The 17,729-nt window shown below is 42.6% G+C and overlaps 1 protein-coding gene across 20 annotated transcripts in view; it reads right to left on the reverse strand.

The window, feature by feature from the left end:
* The window catches only part of adgrl3.1 (adhesion G protein-coupled receptor L3.1), a 149,442-nt gene that overhangs the window by 106,790 nt on the left and 24,923 nt on the right, over positions 1 to 17,729 (reverse strand). For all 20 annotated transcript variants that reach the window (XM_061771351.1, XM_061771367.1, XM_061771364.1 and 17 more), the window contains exon 3: positions 3,592 to 3,715. In XM_061771351.1, the coding sequence (XP_061627335.1) occupies positions 3,592 to 3,646 (55 nt within the window). In that variant the 5' untranslated portion in view covers positions 3,647 to 3,715. The remainder of the gene's footprint in view (positions 1 to 3,591; positions 3,716 to 17,729) is intronic.

Raw genomic sequence — 17,729 nt, forward strand, 5'->3', positions numbered from 1 at the left:
TATTAGAGTAATTCACCACATATTCGCGGTTTACAAATTCAGCTCGGCACGGTGGCCGACTGGTTAGAGTGTCAGCCTCACAGTTCTGAGGTGCGGGGTTCAATCCCCGTCCCCGCCTGTGTGGAGTTTGCATGTTCTCCCCGTGCCTGCGTGGGTTTTCTCCGGGCACTCCGGTTTCCTCCCACATCCCAAAAACATGCATTAATTGGAGACTCTAAATTGCCCGTAGGCATGACCGTGAGTGCGAATGGTTGTTAGTTTCTATGTGCCCTGCGATTGGCTGGCAACCAGTTCAGGGTGTACCCCGCCTCCTGCCCGATGACAGCTGGGATAGGCTCCAGCACGCCCGCGACCCTAGTGAGGAGAAGCGGCTCAGAAAATGGATGGAGGGATTTACAAATTCAGCTATTGCTGTTTTTATCTGTGGAACATATCCCCAGCTGTTTTTTGTGCTCGTTCTGAAACGTTTCACAATGCCACAAGATGGCGTCAAAGCCCTGTCTTATAGGAAAGTAGTACATTGGTGTCAAGGAAGGATGTCCAAGTGACTGTGAGTGTCTCTCGACTTGTATGTTGAGGAGAAGCTATGTTTAGCCTGGGTTTTTATGAGAGTCTTCTCGCATGTGCACAAACTTGGGATGTATTTTTTTTCTCAAATTATCTGAAAACCATGTTTTTTTACAGTGTGATGTAAAATGAGTCTGAAGTGATATTCAAATGTTTTGGGATCACAGTTTTTGGTGAAGGCCGGGTTTGTGGTATTATTAACATTGGCAATCCTGAACATTTTAGGGAGGGTGTAAATTAATCGTGTTTTTTTTCCCCCTCAATTTGCAATAGTGCGCGGACCCGGTCGCCCACGAAAAACTGCGAATTACGTCTGTTTTGTTTCAAAGAGGTGGGACAATATACTGGACACAAAGTGAGGTGCAGTATGAAATCTAATACAAGAGTTGTATAAAACTTTCTGTCTTTACAACTAAACATTATTTGATCTTTGGATATTTTTACTTTATTGTCGACATCCATTTATGCATGAACAAATGGCTGGAAAGCCAATGAGGTTTCTCATTGTGGTTGTAGCTGTGTTTGCTAAATTGCTAATATTGTGCAGCTTTTTCTTCATGTGCGATTCATATGCAATACTTCCTGTGTCATCATGTGTTTTTATTGTGTTGGTGTGGATTAGATTGAGTTTGTTACCTTTTTTTGTCAAGTTTTCCTGCACCTCATGTTCATGCCTTGTCTCCTCATTTGGTTTTCATCCTGCTCGTCAGCCCTCGTGTGAACCAATCAGGTCCCTCTCGCCACTCACGTCTTGTCCAGGTGTGCCTCGTTGTCTCGTGAATTTGCTTGTATTTAGTTCCCTGGTTTTGTTCAGTGTTTGTTGGATTGTTGTTGTTGCTGTAGTCATGTATGCCTTGTCATTTTATGTTTGTGAGTTTATTCTGAACATTTTTTCATTTGATTCTTGGTTTTCTTGGACTTTGTTACTTTAGTGTTTAGATTTTTCAGTGATCCTTACTGCCTTTTCTGTGCTGGGGTCCTCCGTTTGTGCCATCACCAAGAATCACCCGGGTTGTATCACTTAGAAATGCACCAGTGATGTATGTCAATGTGCGTTATGTATTAAATAAATGTACTGCTTGACAATTATTTGTGTTCATAATCTGCTGCACCTCAAATCATGCAGCGGGCTAAATCTCGGGCTATCGTCTACACAATGCACAACAGCTGTCAAAGTGGAGGAAGCGATAAATGTAACCTACAACTTCAGTAAGTCCAAGAAAAGTCAAATTGTAGAGCATTAGTAGGGATGAATAGAGAACTAAATGTATTGTAATGTTAGCAGTGTACACGGATGTGTATTGCATCAGTCTCAGTGATGGAGGTGCAGACTGTACTAAATGTGCATTTTTTATTTTATATACATTACACTTCAGGAAGAATGCATTGCGTTGTCTTTGTTATAGTATTGTGGTACACACGGCAGTCTCGATGACAAAACATTGTGAACGTCCACTTCCTGTGGCTGACTGGTGACCAATTCAGGGTGTCACCTGGAACGGGCTTTCTTCTCCCCATGACCCTGAACTGGATAAGTGCTTTCCATTTTCTGGACGGCTGATGGATATCGCAGGACGCCAGTTCCTCCAGTTTTCTTGGGATTCTTTGATGCATAATTATAGAAGTAGAAGAACCAGGAGGAACACTGTAGTGCTCTCCATGGGTTATGTCAAAGAAGAATGTTCCCTGTAATGCATGCATCCCTTGGCCCTGAACTACTGACAAACCGTCGCTCTATGGAGAAGCTGCTGTGTGGCCTCAAGCTAAACGGTCTTTGTTTCAACTAATCCCGCCTAAGCATCAACAGCACCATTTGCATATGTCGACTTATTCTTTAAACATTGATGCAAATACTTTTGACTGAAACTCATCTTGTGGCATTAAAGCTAAAAACCTTCTGTGTGCCTGCATATCTGTCTGTACACTGAGTGTTTTTAAAGGACCAAATATTTTTTTTCATCATTCCCATGTCTGTACTGTCAGGATACATGTGCAGGTGCACAAGCTAGCGAGCCGCGCATGTGTGCGAGCACATCCGCGGCAGCTTTTCCTCACAACGGTGTGATTGACAGAAGCCATTAATGGGATTAACTCCAAGAGGGCCAGAGCTCCCTCTAGCAGACTTCAAAGTGCAGCGGCAACAGGGGGGAAATACGCAGACAAAACCATCGGGGCATCTGTGCACTCGCTTGTGTGTGCATGCAAAAATTGAAGCAAAAAATACAAAATAAATATGCAAAATGGCGCACATTGTTAATCCTGCAACTGACTACATTTACTGAAAATCTGTTTTCCAAAAACGTGTCCATTATTGCAGTGGAATCTTGAAGTGCCCCTCACATTGTACAATGTAAAGTTGAAACTTTTGTCTTCTTGCACGATGTCGCGTGTAACTCCAGATGCTAAATTCCTGTGAGATTTACGGACTCCAGTTCGCTGCACACCACCAAAAGCATTTGACAATGAGGAGAAATAGAATAACATCCATAATACCAACACACAGTCGACTTGCTCCCCAACGCAAATTATTCACGTGGGTGCTTGTTGGAAAATCTCATCTCCGTCCAGGACAATTTGGAGAATTCCTCAGTGGCATTTAGTCATTATGTGAAACTCGCATCCTCCGACCTTTGTTCGTTCGTTCGGTGCACACCATCTAAGAGTAAGAGTAAAGCTTTCGGGATGGCAAAAGTTCATATCTTGATTGAAGGATTTGATGATTGTATGGTTGATTAATGGATTTGAAACACCAACAAATCTCAGGTTGAGCATATGTCTCCCAGTCAATAAAATCTTATTACTCGCATTTCGCATCAAATCATGCATGACGACAGTTCAAATGATTCAAATCTGAAATTGCACCAACTCAAGGACATTTTGCTTTGTAATATTATTAATAAACAATATGCTACATATGATTTTCCGCACTTCTTTCTCCTACTTACTACTGCACTTAAGTAGTAGGCTACAGTAGGCTGTTGTTTGCTTCAGCAGTAAGCCAATGAAGCTTGCATGTTTTCTTACCGATAGTAGTGGGAGCAAACAAGGTCGAGAGGAAGAGGAGGCATCTGGTCCACATGACGTTCGCTTGGCCCGGAAGTCGAGGAGGATGTATTTCCTGCTTCTCACAACTTTATTGCACACGGGCCTGAAAATTAACACACAAAGCTGCTTTCAATCTCATCGTACATGTGAATACTGACAATAAAAGCCATTCTATTCTATTCGATTCAAAGTCGTGGGAAAGATATACCAGATGATATATCATCTGTGTGATTATTATTGTCGTTATACTTTACAACAGTGTCGAACTGCATTGAAAATAATAGAAAAGAGGTTACAAAACATAGAAAGCAATCTTGATCCAAGTAATTGCAAGCTTTGAGTACTTCTAATGAATTTATTTCACACTTGTAATGTGCGGAACACACTTGGGAATGGTAAAAGCCTTTTTAATAATTCATCAGTAAAAAAACAAATACTTCATCTTTTTGCACTGAACTGTACACACACATGCAAACACTAAACAGCCCGTGCCGCTTTCTGTGTTCACGCATAGCCTCCTAGTTTGCTTCGTCGTAATCTAATAATCGTGTGCAATATGTTGAATATCAACAGAGTTTGGGGAGCAGATGTTTAAAAGAAAGTACAAATCCATGAAAATCTAATCAAAATGACACAGTGGCTCCTGGTATGACAAAGTTTCAATAGTACACCTGTCATCATTCTTCTCAAATCTTCACGTCTTTGCAAATTTGCATTATCTGACATTGTTTATCTATAACTGTAATTGCAAAAAAATGTTTTGCGCAATTGAAACACAAACGCGAATGCCTGCGTCCCACGATACAAGTCCTTCTGCCAAGAAAAGACCAAATCTGTGTTGTTTTAAAACAAGAGAAATGTCGCTTCATATTGAGAATAATTGTGCCTAAATCTCAATTAGGACACACTTCAATTAGTGTCCCACATCAGCTTAAAAACGTGAAATGTATTGATGCTTGAGTCTAATTGTGCATGCCACGGTCTAACAACGATGAAGAAATTAATAAGAGGATGGTGGCTGAGTTTTTTTTTAAAGCAGTGATGCATTGGAAAGCATAATTTCTTCTGCTGTTTTCCTAAAGTGATTAAAACGGCCGTGGGATTTATGCGGCAAACTCAGCAAACCGTCAATCTAACATTTTTCTTCTCTACTTCTGAATTGCCAACCTGCCGACCTTATCGAGCTCTCATTCCAGTGAGAAATTTCCAGCTGATGTCCAATTCAAATAATCATACGACGGTTTGTGGGAGCGCTTTAAAAGTGACAGCGGCTCAGATGGTTCACAGCTCTCGCAGGAAAGCTGAGAGGAGCGCAGGCAGGCGGACGGGACAGATGGAGCAAAGCAGCAAGTCGCAGCCATGGGAAATATATCATGTGTAACAGAGACTATTGATCAGGGTGACCATACAGTTTGGGGCCCAGCAGAGACTCAGAGACGGAGCGCATCTCCATCACGTTGTGCTGTGCTGGCAAAAAAAGTTGCATTGCTTTTGCTGCAACTATGATGTGAATAGCAGGTTTCTATTTCATATATTTAAAGTGTCAAGCTGACACGCTGACCTTCTGTAAGCACCAGAGACATGCTGCATATGCATAATGCATCCTCTGAGTATCCACATTGACAAAAGGCTTCATGCCAGAGACAGTGCAGAGAGACACGTGCACACTTGAGACTGCGCTCATCAGGGCTTTTATTGACACTCTGCTTTCCAAGAGGTCCAAATGCATTATGAGAAATGGAAAATTCACTTGAAATTACGGTAATGCATTTGAATTAGCAGCTGCGTGAATACTCGGCCTGTTGCAGATTACTATACTGTACATCTGCAGGCTGTTCGGTATACATTATACTGTATATGGGGCTATAATATGAGGTGGAGTCATAATGTCCACTTTTGACCTTTTGAAAAAAATATATTATGCTCTCTTTGGTCAATACAGAATCTGATAAACCGTTTAGGACGCATTTTGGCAAATAGAAATATACGTACTTTATATACAACGACTATCAATGAACTCCTGAAACATGATTTTGAAGTCAGTCTGGCTGGTCACGCTATCTTGCATGTGACCTCAAGAGCTCTATCTGCTCTACGACATATTCAAGGTGAAGTTTCCATAGTGGGCTCATTTCATATCTTCAGTACCTGACAAATCCCTAATGGCACCAACAATAGATGAGCGCTGTATTGTGGAGCCGTTCAAACGACTCAACAAGCTGTCCCATTTTGATTGATTGCTCTCTAACTGGCTTGAGCATGAGCAATCTGACCAGCTGTCCCTCGGTTAGACGCAGGCGGTACACGCTGACATATGGCCGGACGCCACCAGCCACAGCATTCCACTCTTCCATAATTCACAAGCTATTCTATCACGCCGTATGCCGCCGCCGCCGCGCCGTCTCCCCTATCAGTTAATTAACCCTCTCGTTTCCACCAGGCTCACGCTTGACTTTGCACACGGGAACAGTTGCGTGACTGCCCGAAGCGAGTCTGACTTGAAATCGTTCAAGTCCGTAATGCACGGCGGTCTTACATATGCCGGGCTAATGATGTTTTTGATGTTGCTGCGTTTTCATCGTTTCTTCGTCGTATGTGTCGATAGGTTAACATAAGGTAAACAGGCAGAAATGGTGCTAATGGGCGCAACATATGTGATGTGTTCATCACGTACAGAGGGTTTGGAAACGTCGTGCACCCCATCTGAACGCGCTCTGTGTTCCATTGATACAATAACTGAGGTGTATATTTCACCGATGAGTGCTCTATATCTAACCCTTCACTAGTTAGTTATGTCTTGCGATGTAAAAGTTGACATATCAAATGATAAAATGGAGAAAGCATCCATTTGCTGACGTGTTTCAAGCTTCGGTGGAATTGCTAAAGAGAAACACATCCAAATTTCTACAACGTGGAGTTCATATTTGCCTGAAAAACAAGTTGTTCAATCCAACCATGATGTTCCCTCTCTGTTATTTATACTGTGGTTCGTTTCTTTTGATACTTGGGAGAATGTTAAACTGCTGAAAGCATTGCCTGTTGTGTTAATAAAGTTTTTTTATGATGCCTGCAAGGAATTTATTCACTTTACAGTATTCAGATTCCAGAAAAATGGTTTTGAAATTTGAAAAGGTCCAAGCCAGCGTCTCGGTACGGATTGTGTTCAGCTTTGGAGTCGAATTGTATTTCTGCCTCTGTTCCACACATCTGTTCAATACATCTTGAAAAGAAAGTCGACATGAGTAAAACAATGTGTCTGAATTTATAATGCATAATCCAATCGCCAATATATTGCATGCCTCGGAGAATTAGTATTTATGTCCTGTATGTTCTGGTCGTGAATAATAACTCATTGCAGGCTGTTGCCAGGCACACAAGAATAGATTGCAAGCATCTATGAACTAATTGATGTTGTGCAGATTCTCTGCACCAAGCCGATCTGACCCTGGCAGTCAGTGAGCGTGTTTGCGTGCGTGCGTGGATGTGTGTGTGTCCTGTCTGTCGCAGCACTCCTCGTTCGGGGATTCTCTTTTCCACTAATGAGTGTTGACCGGACTAGGCTACCTTGTCAACAGATGTCACATATACACACACACACATGCTCGCACACGCGAAACACACATTTACACACATGCTTATCACTAGGAGACCAAATACCCGACCTCCCCCCTCAACCTTGAGGCAGAAATTCGGAAATGTGCCCATGCTATGTCTGCAACACACCCTGCATACAGGCCCGGGAATAATTTCGTGTGGACGTGTGCGTGTTTGCGTGTGTTTGGGGGGGTGGGGGGGGGGGGGGGGGCGTTTAAACTGAGATACAAAAAAATCCCATCATTTCCTTGTTTATTGCGTTTGCAGGTTTTTCCTAATTAGAATTCAATCAAACAGCGGAATTCACCCATGTCAGACGACAATAAAGACGTGCATCATTAGCAAATCACAAGTTTCTGAAACAAATGCTAAAAACACTTGATGACAAATTGCATATTGTAATTAAAGAGCCGAACAGAAAAATACACAAGCAATATTAGTTACATTTCTAAATCTGTGAGATCTATATCCCAAGATAGAGAGATGAAACACTTCCAAAATTGTCAGTCAATACTGACCATCATGCTCTTAATAAAGAATTGTGTTGCACCTCATTTGCATAACTAATGATCCACTTTAATATTGTAATGCCTTGTACCGCTGCAAGAGGGCGCCTACCAACAAATGCCTCTTTTATTGCTCTTCCTCCACTTCCTGTCTTTCTTGAGACGCTCACTCGTTTGTGCTCCATTGGAGTGAAAAGTCTGAGCGGAGCAAAGCTCAGGGGGACGTGCGTTGTGTTCAGTAAAATGGCATGTGTCTGCCAAGCTATGCTAAATTACCTCCAGTTGGCTTGCTAGGGTGGGTTAACCCACCACGGACCCTTCTTGTGTGTGCGTAATGAGGTTGTGTGGGTGACAGAGAGTGAGAGGGCAGTCAAGCACATCATCATCAGCCCCAGACTGGTAGACAGCCTGAAATTTGATTCGAGTGACACACACACTTGCGCAGGTAGCTCAAAAAGACAATTCGGGACGGGCGGGCGGGTGTTCGTCGCGTTGCCTGTAATGAGGGAGACGAGCGCTTGTAAACAAACCTGCACAGTGAAATGCATCGGCCGGCTGCTGTGCTCATACACCAAACGCACACATTCGGACCACCGCGAGTGCTTTTGAATGGAGACCCCCTCCCCTCCGCTTGTAATTGCCCTCCGCTGATAATGATTAACAGCGAGGGACCCCCGAGAGTGACTGGGGGCTCGGCACAAACTGTCGGCTCCCGAAGACGCGGACGTCTCGACGTGACGGCCTCAACATGTCTCCGCGCGCGTGTCGGCTGCCCCTTTCGACCAAATAAAAATCCTAATTAATAAAGAGTCACAGTTTTTTTTTTTTTATGTCCCGGTCAGGGTTGAACTCTCTTTAACGTGACAAACAACAAACAAAGTCCTCGTTAGGGATGTGCAATACTGCAAGATTTGGTATCGATCCCATCCATCCATCCATCCATTTTCTGAGCCGCTTATCCTCACAACGGTCGCGGGCCTGCTGGAGCCAATCACAGCTGTCATCGGGCAGGAGGCGGGGCACACCCTGAACTGGATACAAACAAACAACCATTCGCACTCACATTCACACCTACGGGCAATTTAGAGGTGTCAATTAACCTAGCCTGCATGTTTTTGGGATGTGGGAGGAAAACGGAGTGCCCGGAGAAAACCCACGCAGGCACGGGGAGAACATGCAGACTCCACACAGGCGGAGTCGGGGATTGAACCCCGGACCTCAGAACTGTACGGCAGACGCTCTAACCAGTCGTCCACTGTGTCGCCGGGTATCGATCCCATAGCGAGATTGTGTGTGTAATGTGTTTCCTTCTAATGATCAATAAGATCACCGTTTTAATTTTTGCTTTAAATGAGATATACAGTGAGTATTTTTGTTGTCGTTGTGGCCATGTTTGATCAGAGGCGGTTGTGTCTACTTCGCAGATTAGCGTAATCCATCAACGTCAGGCTCGCTTTGAAATGGCGGACAGGTGTATTGATTGCATTGGCAGATGTCTGTTACCAATTAGATTTTTGTCCCTGGAACAGATGATTACCATTTCCATAATTTCCGTGATCCGAACAAATCGGACGTCGACCATGTTGATCCCTTGTACACGTCGGCTTGATGCAGTTTGCTGCAATATGGCTCCACCCAGGAGTTGTTTTCTACGCGACAGTTGGACGCACGCACACACGATGAGATGGGTGAGGGGGCTGCTGCGTCGCTGTAGAAATGTGCGCCATTGTCATGGTGCCCTGAAGACAAGCGGCCTGGCTGGCAATTTATAACATACAGTGCAGTGTGCCTTGTAAATCTTTTTTGTGTGGCTTCCCGGCAAAGAAGTGCGGGAGTGTTTCGCCTCAGAGCAATAGGTCACCCCGACATCAGCCCCACGCGCTGTGGTCAGTTTAAAGTCAGGCAGCGCCTGAATAGTCAAATGTAGCCTGATATTTTGTAATTCCATCTCCATCATTCTTGCTTCAATTGACCGTTTTATTCATTTATGGTTTTAACATTTAAATCTCTTCATACGTTTTTGAAATGAAATGAATTGTCTGTGACAGACAAGGCTGATGTTTGGCCTCATTGGAATCCGCATAAAAAAAGCTTTGAATATTTATAATGTGTGAATGCCAAGAGATGAGATTGATTCTAAAGCTATTTACCGCGGTCAAATGTCTCTTATCATATTTACATTTGGATTTTATCACCCTTAATATCAGTGCAGTGAATGCTGAGTTAATGCAAGAGAGATTAACATTCATACTTAATGTTATTCTGCAAATCAAACCAAGCTAAATGCTTCAAGTCATTAGTGCAAAAAACATTAACACTTATGAACAGATTCTCACCATTCAAAGATAATGACTGATTACTGATTGACTTTACAATCCAAAAGACATTTTGCTGCTGAACTATTTGGGTTCAATGGCCTCTCTTTTGAAATATTGACCCAGTAAAAATGTCCAAATGACAACGTACGTCCAGAAACAATTGAAAACCCTGTAATATAAATGCTGGTTGGAAAAAAACAAAACAACAAACACCAACATTTTGTCCTTTGTGATGAGCATGTACATATGCTTTGTGTTTCACCATTTTCACAACCAGAGCTTTTAGAGCATTTATACGGAAACAGTGAAGCGGCAAAAACTAACTACTACATTTTAAAATGTTTTCAGGGATCGTACAGTTGTTCCAAAGCGAAATCTAAACAAAAATTCCACTTCGATTCGACCTTGCGGTGTGATATTCTATGATATGAAATGATGCATTAACCAATGTACAATACAATACAATCGATGTATTTCTTTTTTGCTGTTCTTTTGACTTTATGACAGGATCGCTCGGCCTTCGTAACCAATTTCTGGGGGAAAAGCAATTTCTAGATACAGATCCATCCCTTTTGAAAAATTTTCCCCCTCCAGAATAGTTCAAAGCAATGCGCTCAGCACGCCCTCCTCTGCCTCCGTGTTAGGCATTCAGTGCCCGTCAGAAAATTGCATGTGGGCGTGTGACCGGACCGCTGCCGTTTCCGCGCGGCTGCCCCGACCGCTCCGAGGATGCTCTCGGAAATCCGATGCGCCCAAAACCACCCTGAAAATCCGGCGCCGACAACCTCGTCTATATGCTCCGGCGTTTGGATTCCTTACTGCCCGGCGGCTAGACACCACATTCTGATCCGACGTGAACTTTCTAATGCTCCCGTCTAATCAACTGCACGCGCCCTCCTCCCCTCATGAGACTAGACGGGCATGGAAGAAGGGAGCAAGGAGGAAAAGGGAGCGAGATGAAGAATATGAGAGAAGATGAGAGCGATGGGAGAGCGAGATGAAGGAGATAGGGAGGTCAAGAAGGAAATAGGCTGAGGAAAATTGAGATGAAAGTGTGGGATAAAGCAGTGACAGAGGGATGGAGGCTACAGGATGGATGGAGGGAGTAAGTGGGAGTGGGAGTGCCAAAAGCCATCGGAATCAACCAAATAACCCTTCGGTACCCGACCATAATTGGACACAAGTGTAACAACTTAAGACCAAGTCACACTGGGTACACTTGCACAATTCACTCATTCACTTTGCTCGAGAACGGAAATAATGTTGAGCGTCAGACGGCAAAAATAATACGAACGGTAAGTTAATCACTCCACAATGAGCAGGCCTTTGCAAAGACTGCTTTGTTGATTCTGCTGTTGTAATTGCTCTCATTGCTCTTGTGCTTGAGAACTATGTGCACCGTTTGCACAAATGTCACTGTACCAAATTATTTATTTCAAACGGCTCTAAATTGCTAGAGGACTCAATGTCATTGTCATTGTATCAGCATTACATTAGCGGTAACCTTTGATTGCTCAGTGACTCGCCGTAGTGTGTTTTTATGTTTTTACGGTGTATCTCAAAAGTATTTTGTGTCACAATGGCTGTCTGTTGTCGTACTAGAACGGCTCCGACGACCCGAGACAAATTCCTTGTGTGTTTTTCACACACTTGGCAAATAAAGATGATTCTGATTAGATGTGGCAAATATATATTCAGCAGTGGAAATGTTACATACAAAGCAACATTTGGTATTTGTATTTTTTTGCAGTGCTTGACTGCAACAATACAGGTGGGAGGGACAAAGTCTCATTTCATCCTTCGCTGGCACCGATTTCGAATCAGCGTGAGAAGACGGAATATTTGTCAACAAAAAAGGTGACGATTGTGGGTTTGACGAATCAGCAGAGCTCATCTCACTCCAGTTAGATGCCCTTATACTCCTGTCGACTTTTTAGCGCTCATCTTGGCGCATCTATAAGGAGATTCGAAAATGCATAACACAGCGGCTATTAATTGATTAGGGTCATACAGAAACTACTAGTCTTTCCGTCCGTTTCCGGACAAACAAATAGGCTACCGATCTTTTGATCAAAAACTATCTATTGTAAATGTACTAATCATAATTTCAAAAAACAACATACTACCACTACGTTTTCTTCTGTACTTTGTGTTGCTGAAATTTTAAATATCAGGCTCTACATTCCTGTAGTGACACCTTAAATTGCTTGAGTCATACAGATTAGTTTATATAAAAAGCCAACAAACGTGATATGACAATATAAGTCATCAAAAAAAATGTTGAGTATACATTCTTTTTTTTTTTTTTTTATGTTGGCACTGGCACTAATAGTAGGTGCTTAACATTCTCTTAAAGTATACATTAGTTGAAAAACGACCCCAGTGACTACATAGCTTTAGATTATCATTATGAATTTGTGGAAAAGAAGCTCACTTTTATTGCTCATATCCAGTTACGCTAATGGCATTTTAATTACGGATTAGACTGTCGATTAGTCATTGATTAACTGTCAGGTTTGTTATTTGTGATGGTAGGTTAAACGCTCTAAAATATTCATTTGTAGGGACTGAGATGTTAGAAAGATGAATTCAAGACAGTCTTTCTCATTAAGAAAGTGGGAAGAAGAAGGGGGCGGGGAGATTCCCTTATGGTTTTATGAGTGTAAATATAATGTTGTTAAATTCCTCCACCGTTGTCGTTCGCTCGCATTAGGGGAGAGTTAATGGTTTACAAAAGTGCCTGTGATACGATCAATGATGTCAACTGGAGATGCAGTGATGTTGATTCCACTGCCACAGCCATTGTTTTCTTCTCTTTGATTCATCTGCACTGTCCGTCTCACCCTCGCTCGCCTCGCTCGTCTCGCTTCCTCAGTCGCCAGGCTGCAGACCCAGTCCTGTCACAGCGTATCCATCAAAGCACTGCCTTAAAGCCACAGGCGCGCCCGGGCGAAGTTGGCGCGAGCGTGGATGCGTGCGCGTGCGGTCGAAAGTTGTCATGTACAGTAGGGAGAACGGCCACCTCAGCAGTGAGTGGAGCCAGACGACGACGGCAGGAAATGACGTGTGTGGCCTAGATCGAAACCCTCGTGAACTCGTTTTGCCCATTTAGCATTTTTTGTTGTCCCTTCATTTCATTCCGTCACATAAATATTATCCCTATGGAGAGCTGCCAATGTTTGGGAGTGACAACTTGAAACAATATATAACAATAACGAATGATCTTTGCAAACGCAATGAAAAATCATGTTTGCCAATGTAAGACCACTGTTAGCGGGTGCCCCTAAGAGGTCAAGTGCAATAGAGAATGGATGGATGGATTGGTGAAAAGATAGCTTTATTAAAATCTATTTTCCCAAAGTTGCGCGGCCTGCAACTTCATTTCGCCCAAATCATATCACAATTTGAAATCTCGCATCCCCTCAGTCAGTTAACTTTTGAAAACATGTTGAACAGATTATTTGAGTTGAATTTGAATTTGAAATTATGGGACAGGAGGGGGGGGACGATAATGAAATAAATGTATTATCACACTAGCTCACGCCTGTTGAAAGATTAGAAGAAGTGGGGGAAATATCTGAAGTCATTATCGGACCAAATTATTCTTTTTGGGTTGCCGTGCTGTTTTGAGAACTGCATGTGCACAATTCTTATGGATCACAAATCATGTCAACGCGGTAAAAACTACCGGAGACAAATTCCTGGTGTGTTTTTGGACATACTTGGCAAATAAAGATGATTCTGATTCTGATTCTGAATACAGTCAGGGGCGTCAAACTAGGGGGGAAAGGGGGACAAGTCTTTGGGGGGCCCAAAGCAAAATATTACAGGGAAGGAAACTAAACTACCGATAGAGGGAGGCATGCTTTGCATGCCTTCTTGGTGTCCTCCAAAATCATTCTTCTGATCCGACCTTCTACGTACAAAAGTTTGACCGTCCATTCATTACTGTTCAATTGCATACGACCACATCCGAATGAGTCTTGCCTTTTAAAAATATAACTCTTCAATTCGGTACCAAAAGGTTGCAATTTTAATATAGTGGTCATCTAAACCAACCAAAATTCCAAATTGCTGTCTTTAGCCGAACATTAATCGCTCTCCATACTTTACTCTTCTTCTTTTTTTCTGCCTGCTGCCTCCGCCTTTGTCTTCCTCGTCATCCAATCCAGCTGTGCGTAATGCTCAGCAAAGAAGATTAAAAATGTTCGCTATCCTCAGGCTCCTTACATCTATTGTTCTCCCGTTTCATGAAACTTCTAAAGATTCAGATGACCTCGATAAAGGAACAATGTTTTAACTTTGCCAGAAATACTGTGACAGATTTGGTCCCAATCAGCAATTTTCAGTTATAACAGCGTGGATGCAGATTTAGCTGATTCAGTTAAGAAACGAAATAATTTTTCGCTTGAGATGTTAGGGCCCTTCCCTTCCCACTTGCATTTCAGAGCAGGTAGGAACTTGGTGGATCAGGGTGTTGAAATATTTATTCAAAAAGGCCCTTTCCAGACCGAGTCCTGTTCATAATTCAATAATGCATGAGCACAATGCTCGTATAAAACATCCACTTAACGTTGGATCGTCTAACTGCATAGAAAATGGCATCAGAAATATGGAGGAATCCACCTAGGACAGTGCATTCATTTTCCACATTGTCAACTTGACTCACAAGTAAGAAATTCACCAGTGGGTGCTAAAAAACATATTTCTATTTAGTGGAGTGACATTACAACTGCCTCTTTTGGAGTCACTTTGACAGCCGTGCGGCTCAGCGCAACCGTGTGCATAAAATGTCTGGTGACAGATGTCCGCAGTGATATTGGGAATATTTGTCAGCAAACACGTTCGTCAGATATTACATTTTCACGTCTAGCTACGAAATGAATGGAGAGCCGAGAAATGATTTTCTTCAAAGTATACAGGGAGTGAGGCGACGCAGCAGCACTTATTCAAAAGTGTACCTGGAATATTATCAGATAGGAAAAAAATGAGCCATTCATTGTCCTTGCAGAGCTTGAGATGAGCTTTAGAGCACAGCTTGCAGGCAAATGCTGGGATCCGAGTTCACATATCCACCATTGGCAAGGCCAAAGCTTCAAACTATTTTCCTGTGCTTTGAGACATATGTTAAAGTTGTTGGGTCTTTTTTCCAGATAGAAATATTCAATATTGTTCATTTGCATTCTTGTGTCACCGTTCCATGATTGCGAGGGCACGTTATTATTTTCTGCACGAGCACCGAGCGCACAAACTGTTGCATTTTTGATAAGCTGCATCCATCACTTTTCCCTAAATAGCACAAAAGCGATGATACAATGAGCTCCGGCAGGACATACGGCGAGCGATTTGGAAGCAATCAGCGGAGACAGTAAAGGTAAACACGGACGCTAAATGTCAGCGTGGTGATTGCACTGCTACAATATCACCTCAGGGCGCAGGACCCAAATAACTGAAATCAATAATTGAATCATTTCATATTCAAATCACGCCTGGGAGAGGTCTGGATCCTATTGCGGTCTCATATCCCCCGTGAGCTGATATATTCCAATCAGTAAAGGGGCGCCAGCATTGAGAAGACACTCATTCAAAGGAACAGATGGAGGACAACCGTTACGAGCGTGCATCGCTCTCCTATAAGGCAATATTTTATGGTTATTGTGTGCTTTATATTACGCTATACGTTTAATACACCATATTTTACATGCATGTGTTATTGTTTCCTCATATCATACAGGGGCACCAACTTCTCTATAAATACACTGGTTGCACTGCTTCAAATGGGCTCTGACAACAATAATTCAAATATTGGGTAGAAAAGCTCAGTGAGCATGTTGAAATAATACCAGTTCATACTTTACAACATATTATAACGATCCCCAGAAACCATGCAAATATGCCCCACTTGAATTTAGATTAGCGACGGCACTGCTATTGCTTTTAGTGTGAACAAAATATATAATAACAGAAGTAATGCAATGAGATTAGCTTAAAATATAAAATGATTATTACTTATGTTGACCAATTGCATTTAGGCCAATACAAAATGTTATCTTTTATTTTCTATTGAAAAACAAAAGGAAAGTGTGAGGAATGTCTATGGAAACATAAACAATATTAAATGCATATGTACGCGCACTAATTTTCTTTAGTTTTGTGCTCGTCTCTCAGCATTTGCAAAACAAGCCAGAATTTTGAATATTTCCCTCACTGTATTGTGACACTACTTTTTCCTTACAGCCTAAATGAAAGAGAATCGCTGTGTAAGTGTGTGTAGACTCCATGTTTATCAAAGTTTAATTGTGCAGGGAATATGTGATGAAACTTTCATTGCTCTCTCCTCACATCATTTATGCAGGGAGCCGCTCGAGGTCTTGAGCACTGATTACCAGTCAGAATAAGTTCTGAACAGATTCAAGTTTTGAAGAGCGGATTGAATAGAGGGTCACGCGTGGATGAGACACAGGATTTTAGCATGAAACATAAAATAAAAACAGTAGCAGTAGGTGTAGTCTCAGCTAGTGATACTACTCCAAATTCACATTAGACCTGACTTTACCCAATGAGCATTAGAACCCAAAGTGGAGCGACACAAAAGCAGGAGAAACAGCACGGGAGAGCGAGCGAAACGTGGCAAACTTGTTTGGTCTCACAAACAAGATGGTGTATCCTTCAAGGAATACAGCAGTGCTAAATAGATGTGCTTTTTCCAAGTTGTTGACAAAAGCCCTCTCTGAAGGCTATTTCCCTGTTGTCAAGTGTGTGGATGCGTGCGTGTGATGAAGCACTGTGCATGTTCCTCACTCAGGTGGCAATGTACCGTATTCATGCTCACAAGTGACGTTTGTGTGTTTGCTAAGCCGGTGCATTGTCTCGATCCTTAGAGGGAAATTAAGGCTCCGCGAGGGACGGGCTGGTATCTTTGGCGCAGTCAACAGGATGCTCAGAAGATGCAGCCAAGGATCATACAACCCCAATTCCAATTAAGTTGGGACGTTGTGTTAAACATAAATAGAAACAGAATACAATTATTTGCAAATCATGTTCAGCCTACATTTAATTGAATACACGAAAAAGACAAGATATTTAATGTTCAAACCGATAAACTTAATTGTTTTTAGCAAGTAATCATGAACTTGGAATTTTATGGCTGCAACACGTTCCAAAACAGCTGGGACAGGTGGCAAAAAAAGACTGAGAAAGTTGAGGAATGCTCATCAAACACCTGTTCGGAACATCCCACAGGTGAACAGGCTCATTGGGAACAGGTGGATGCCATGATTGGGTAGAAAAGGAGCTTCCCTGAATTGCTCAGTCATTCTCAAGCAAAGATGGGGCGAGGTTCACCTCTTTGTGAACAAGTACGTGAGAAAGTACTCCAACAGTTAAAGGACAATGTTCCTCAACGTACAATTGCAAGGAATTTATGGATTTCATCATCTACGCTCCATAATATCCAGTCTCTGATGGTGTAGTTGTACACTCGCCTGACTTTGGTGCAGGCAGCGTGGGTTCAGTTCCCACTCAGTGACGATGTGAATGTGAGTGCGAATGTGTCCTGTGACTGACTGGCGACCAGTTCAGGGTGTAGTCCGCCTTTCGCCCGAAGTCAGCTGGGATAGGCTCCAGCGTCCTGCAACGCTAACCAGGATAAGCGGCGTTGAAAATGGATGGATGGACGCTCCATAATATCATCAAAAGG

This window comes from Phyllopteryx taeniolatus, chromosome 4, assembly GCF_024500385.1.
Source record: "Phyllopteryx taeniolatus isolate TA_2022b chromosome 4, UOR_Ptae_1.2, whole genome shotgun sequence".
NCBI lineage: Eukaryota > Metazoa > Chordata > Actinopteri > Syngnathiformes > Syngnathidae > Phyllopteryx > Phyllopteryx taeniolatus.